The 5,733-nt window shown below is 38.0% G+C and overlaps 2 protein-coding genes and 1 long non-coding RNA gene across 4 annotated transcripts in view; 2 read left to right on the top strand and 1 right to left on the bottom strand.

Annotated features, from left to right (window-relative positions):
• LOC104718418 (DNA (cytosine-5)-methyltransferase CMT2-like) overlaps positions 1–1,812 on the top strand; it is a 7,628-nt gene extending 5,816 nt beyond the window's left edge. For both annotated transcript variants that reach the window (XM_019231345.1, XM_019231344.1), the window contains exons 15-23: positions 7–75; positions 170–256; positions 342–429; positions 539–657; positions 736–837; positions 1,032–1,075; positions 1,162–1,231; positions 1,316–1,419; positions 1,527–1,812. In XM_019231345.1, the coding sequence (XP_019086890.1) occupies positions 7–75; positions 170–256; positions 342–429; positions 539–657; positions 736–837; positions 1,032–1,075; positions 1,162–1,231; positions 1,316–1,419; positions 1,527–1,692 (849 nt within the window). In that variant the 3' untranslated portion in view covers positions 1,693–1,812. The remainder of the gene's footprint in view (positions 1–6; positions 76–169; positions 257–341; positions 430–538; positions 658–735; positions 838–1,031; positions 1,076–1,161; positions 1,232–1,315; positions 1,420–1,526) is intronic.
• LOC104720247 (uncharacterized GTP-binding protein YjiA-like) lies at positions 2,073–4,645 on the top strand. The gene is made up of 11 exons (XM_010438185.2): positions 2,073–2,108; positions 2,176–2,307; positions 2,405–2,470; positions 2,556–2,736; positions 2,842–3,038; positions 3,214–3,264; positions 3,363–3,452; positions 3,534–3,612; positions 3,688–3,779; positions 3,881–3,985; positions 4,080–4,645. The coding sequence occupies exons 1-11, from the start codon at positions 2,073–2,075 to the stop codon at positions 4,215–4,217; spliced, it is 1,167 nt and encodes a 388-aa protein (XP_010436487.1). The 3' UTR covers positions 4,218–4,645.
• On the bottom strand, positions 5,135–5,728 carry LOC104718417. Its single transcript, XR_756383.1, has 2 exons — positions 5,662–5,728; positions 5,135–5,537 (listed from the first exon to the last, which is right to left on the bottom strand). It is a non-coding gene; the product is annotated as an uncharacterized LOC104718417 (long non-coding RNA).

Below are 5,733 nucleotides of genomic sequence, written 5' to 3'. Positions count from 1 at the left end.
TTTCAGAACCTACCTCCGTTTCCGCTTCCAACCCATGATGTTATTGTCAGATATGGGTTTCCACTGGAGTTCGAGGTAATAAATATTGTTAACTGGTACTTACTTCATATTCCTTTCCTTAAGCCTGTCGTTCTTACAACTTAACCCATCTTGGTCTTCATGTTTTCAGCGGAATGTAGTTGCTTATGATGAAGGTCAACCCAGAATACTTGAAAAAGCTCTTGTTCTAAAAGATGCGATATCAGATCTTCCTCATGTATGTTTCATATCCACTAGATCCATCTACAATTGAGGGCTATATATATATATATATATAAATTCTTTTCTGTTCACATCTCTAGGTGTCAAATGACGAAGACCGGGAAAAAATGCCTTATGAAAGTCTGCCACAAACAGATTTTCAGAGATACATCAGATCAACCAAAAATGGTAAGTTGGACCATCTGTAGTTACAGTCTCTTTCACAACATTGTTTTAATAGGCCATGACCACTCACTTGCAGATTACATTACGTTACTCACGTGTTTTGCATTGTCAGATTTGACAGGCTCTGCAACTGATAATTGTTACAAAAGGACAATGCTACTGCATGATCACAGGCCGTTCCATGTAAATGAAGATGATTATGCCCGAGTTTGCCAAATCCCAAAGAGGAAGGTACGCGTTTCTACCTTACTAATAAACAATCCCAATCCTCGAGCCGAAAGATTCTAATGTAGGGAGAAGTGTCTGCAGGGAGCTAATTTCAGGGATCTTCCAGGGTTAATTGTCAGAAACAATACAGTCTGTCGTGATCCATCAATGGAACCGGTTATTCTGCCATCAGGGAAGTCTTTGGTAAAGAATCCTCTTATATGAACTGAGCCTTACCCATATTACATGAGTTATCATTGAAATTACAGACTATTGGTCCTGAAATTCTCAAGCTAATGTCATTCAACTTGTCAAGTTTGCTGATTCAACAGTTCTCAAAATTTCAAAAATGAATATGTGTACTGAATCAGCTCCCTTGTGTGGCCCTCCTTCCTTAGGTACCAGAATACGTCTTTACTTTTCAGCAAGGGAAATCCAAAAGGTATATACTCTTAGACTCCTCCACCTGAAACTATTTGTTGAAACTTTCATGTTTTTAAGTCTCTCTCTGGATTTCTAAATTCACAGACCGTTTGCCCGTCTTTGGTGGGACGAAACAGTCCCAACCGTTCTAACAGTCCCAAGCTGCCACAATCAGGTACCCTCAAAGCCATTCCATGTTTTTAACATAGATCCATCTTTTACATTCTTAAACGTTCACTAAGAGGGTTGCTATTTGCAGGCTTTATTGCATCCCGAGCAAGATCGAATGCTTACCATAAGAGAATCAGCACGGCTTCAAGGTTTCCCTGATTACTTCCAGTTCTGTGGAACCATGAAACAAAGGTACTTGCTTCATGTACTTTTGGACAAAAACCCTAAAAAACAGGGGACAATAGTTTCAGATTACAAAGCAAACGCATTCATTCACTGCTTTTCAATACTACTTACAGGTACTGTCAGATTGGGAATGCAGTGGCGGTCTCGGTTTCTCGTGCTTTAGGTTATTCTCTTGGTATGGCTTTCCGTGATCTAGCCGGCGATGAGCATCTGATAAAACTTCCCCAAAACTTTTCTCATTCAACTTACCCTCAGCTTCAAGAAACCATTCCTCATTAAAAGGATGGGATATTGGACAAGTTTAGGCTTTGTTACATGACCTCAACAAAAGAATCAATGATGTTCTTCATTTTTTTCTTATGTTAGGGACTGCGATCGAGATTTTTGTTTGATTCAAATTTTTCGAATATTCTACAAAAATTAATTTAATATAGTTTTCAGTTAATTTAGTTTGGTCTTGGATAAGAACTTTTTGATTTGGTTCGCATAGGATTGGATGAAATCGATTTTTCCGGTTCAATATTCCACCTATAGCAAGTATTACAAACCGATGTTTTGGGTCCGGGTCCGGGTTCTTAATATATAATCAATAAAATTTCAAAACCCTCTCTCTGCTATTTTTTTTTAAAGGGTTTTAGGGATTTAGGGATTGTCGTCAAATGGCTACCAAATTCCTCATTTCGCGACCTGGAACAGTATCTTCCTCTCTGTCTTTGCTCTCTCCTCGCCTCTTTGGTTTCCTCAATAGCTTCACTTCCTTAGAATCGGTTTCACAATCAAAGCGTTTCCTCAGTGCCGAGCTCAGGTGTTCATGGACAAGATGTCGCAGCTTCTCTTAACCAAGACACTCGCATTCCCGCCACAGTTATCACCGGATTCCTCGGTTCTGGAAAGGTACGGGATCGAATTCGTGCTTATTGAACTTGTGTACGATTCGCGAAACTTATATCCTCTCGCTGCGATGTCTGAGATATTTGTTTGGTATCTGCAGACAACTCTGTTAAATCATATTTTGACTTCAAATCATGGGAAGCGTATAGCAGTCATAGAAAATGAGGTAACACAAAGTCAAAGTACAGTATCTTAGCTTAATGTTGCAGTCAGATTGGTTTAGCATTTCAGATTTGTGAATATATAAACAGTTTGGGGAGGTTGATATCGATGGAGCTCTGGTTGCGAGCCACTCTTCTGCCTCTGATGATATTATCATGGTCAACAATGGTTGCTTATGCTGTACTGTTCGTGGTGATTTAGTCAAAATGCTTCTTGAGTTGGTTAAGTATAAACGAGACAGATTTGACCATATTGTCATCGAAACTACAGGTATCTGTTTGTTTGTTTGTGTTATGCGAAGCTGAGCTTTGTTAGTTTTTGTTGGTCTGTTTGTTAGTGAGATTGTGTTTTCTTTTGTGATACTTACTTACTCAGGGCTTGCGAAACCTGGTCCTGTCATTGAAACGTTCTGCAGTGATGAATTGCTTCCTAGATATAGAAAGTTAGATGGCGTTGTTACACTTGTTGATTCTAAACACGCCATGCGGCATTTGAATGAAGTGAACCCGAGATTTGTTGTCAATGAGGCAGTTGAACAAATTGCTTATGCTGATCGTATAGTTTTGAATAAGGTTTGTTTGTTATATCTTCTTTTTAAGAGTCCAGTTCTGTTATGCATTTCTCTATCATAATCCATTTGAGCTGTCACTTGATACATTTCATGTGAACCACCAATATGACATCCACGATTATTTATGAGGAATAAACTTGTCGGTCTTTAAGTACTTTCCCATATTTTTATGGCAGATTGATTTGGTATCCGAGCCTGAGTTGGAGCACTTAACTAAAAGAATCAAGGTAAGACACTTATTTAGCTCGTGACCTCACTTTTGCCAATAGAATGAAGATATATTTTTCATTGACACTTCTTCTTTAATTGGTTTTAAAATCAATAGAAAATCAACTCTATGGCACCCATCAAACACACCAAATTTGGAGATGTTGATATGGATTTTGTCTTAGGGATTGGAGGTTATGATCTTGAGGTAACCTCTGCTATGTCTTTTGTCCAAGTTTAAGTTATCTTTCCTTCTCTCTGTTGGTGTCCTGAAATAGCATAACTTTTCAGAATTGATTCAGAAGTCAATGCAGATGGCTTGAGTTGTGCAGAGGATCATGATCATCATCACCATCAATTCAGTCATGGTATAGATCAGTCCACGAGCATTTTCGGATTTCACTTTTTTCATTAAGACGGGTGATAAACTAATACTAATACAGGAAAGCACAAAGAACATCGACATGATCTTGTTCATGACTCTGCTGTCACAAGTGTTAGCATAGTTTCCGAAGGAATTCTTGATCTTGATGAGGTAAAAAGCTACTTTCCTCCATCTTTACTTTAGCTGATTCTTGAGTACATCATGCCATCTCGATTGACCTTAACACATTCTGTTTATATGAACTTGTATAGGTTGACGATTGGTTAGAAAGATTGATCGAAGAAAAAGGCGATGATTTATACAGAATGAAAGGTGTTCTCTCCATCGAGAGCTCTGATCAACGTTATATTTTCCAGGTCTTGAAAATACTAGTTCAACCGTTACTTATACGATTAATCTCTTGTATAGTTTATTTAAATCCATTGGAGTTGACAATGGAATCCATTGCAGGGAGTCCATTCGACGTTAGACGGATGCCCAGGCAAATCATGGGAACCCGAAGAGAAGCGGATAAACAAACTTGTGTTTATTGGAAGAAACTTAGATGAGACCATTCTCAGGAAAGGCTTTAAAGGTTGTCTAATATAAAAAGGAAAGAAGAACTCAGATGCAGGGTCCATGTTTTGATTCTAATTTTCTACAGATAACACATCTTAGTTGATAGAGAGTACACAGACGTACTTGAAACATGGAATGACGTTTAGCTAGCAGGTTATGCCAAAACGTACCGGGTTTCCAAAAGGCCTTGTCAGAACATATAAACGTGTACTTCATTCTCCTGTTTAAGCGACATAGGAATATTTCATGCTGGCATCTAGGTGTCAGTATGACAGTACTGTGTCACGGTGCTCGTTTGAGAATCGAATGAGTCAGTCACTCCTGTTCTCCTTCAGACAAACCAAATGGAATGTGATTATTGTACATGAGTTTGATGTTTGACAGCTCTTATCTTACTCTTACGTTTCTTGTTCTTCTTTTTTTAGTTATTATCATTTCTTCTTTTGTTGAGCCGTAGTGGTCTTCGTCGAATTTCGATATCGCATTCTTGCCTTGGCTCCTTACCATATTCGTTGCTTGCCGGACATGCAAACTCAAGGTCCGCAAACCTTATCATAATTGACGCCATTGTTAACCTTTTTTTCTTCAGCTTTCCGTTTGGTTTGTGTGCGTATTTTGGTCTTATAAGAGTGGACTGACGTTGCATGAGGAAGTTAATTATAATGTGTGGATGATTTGGGGGTGTGTGCCACTCATTAAAGACTAGAGAGGGGTGATGTTGGTGGATGATGTTAATTTGGATATTTCCGAACAAAGCAACATGTGCCCGGTTTGTAAGTTGTGGACACTACACAAAAGTATTGCTCGCTTGGCAATGATTGCGACTCCAGATTTTGTGCTTCCTTTGACAATTTCCAACAATTTTGCTTAAGCTAAACCCTTTTCTTTCCACAATTGAATTTTATTATTTTTTAATACTCCTAATATATACGATACAGTTCCACATAAATATGAAGATAGATCTTTCGCATTAAGTAAAAGAGAGAAAACGTAGCAATTAATACATCATATATATCGAATCATATACGTATGGTATGGTCAAAGTTGTTACAATTCATTTTGAAAACACTTGTAAATACCAAAATATTCCCATCACTTCTTTAACGTAGCCATCTTTTTTCTGTTCTCCTTAACTAAGAGGTACCGCTTCGCACGGTCTTTAAAAACGAACCGCTTTTGGTTATTTCTCTCAATGGTTTATCGGTGTATCTAACCGTGTTATAAACCCACGCACCAGAAACCGCACCAAGTATTGGTGAGACTATGTAGATCCAAATTCCTTTGTAGCAACCGTGCACCATTGCAGGTCCAAAACTTCTTGCTGGATTCATCGATGCACTCGATATCGGTCTGATAAAAATGATTAATATAAATTTATTCATATCATTTTGGAAATTTTTTAGTGAAAATAGAAAAGTATATGCACACTAATAATAAATAGAATTGGTGAGTGATAAACTGATAATTAACTTACGCAGCAATTAGAACATTAAGTAGAATCGTTGCTCCTATTGCTAATCCAGCAAGCTCTCCGATCTGAATATTG

This window comes from Camelina sativa, chromosome 10 (genome assembly GCF_000633955.1).
Source record: "Camelina sativa cultivar DH55 chromosome 10, Cs, whole genome shotgun sequence".
In the NCBI taxonomy this organism is placed as follows: domain Eukaryota; kingdom Viridiplantae; phylum Streptophyta; class Magnoliopsida; order Brassicales; family Brassicaceae; genus Camelina; species Camelina sativa.
The sequence above is the reverse complement of the archived record's forward strand: the minus strand, read 5'-3'. Positions and strand labels throughout refer to the sequence as shown.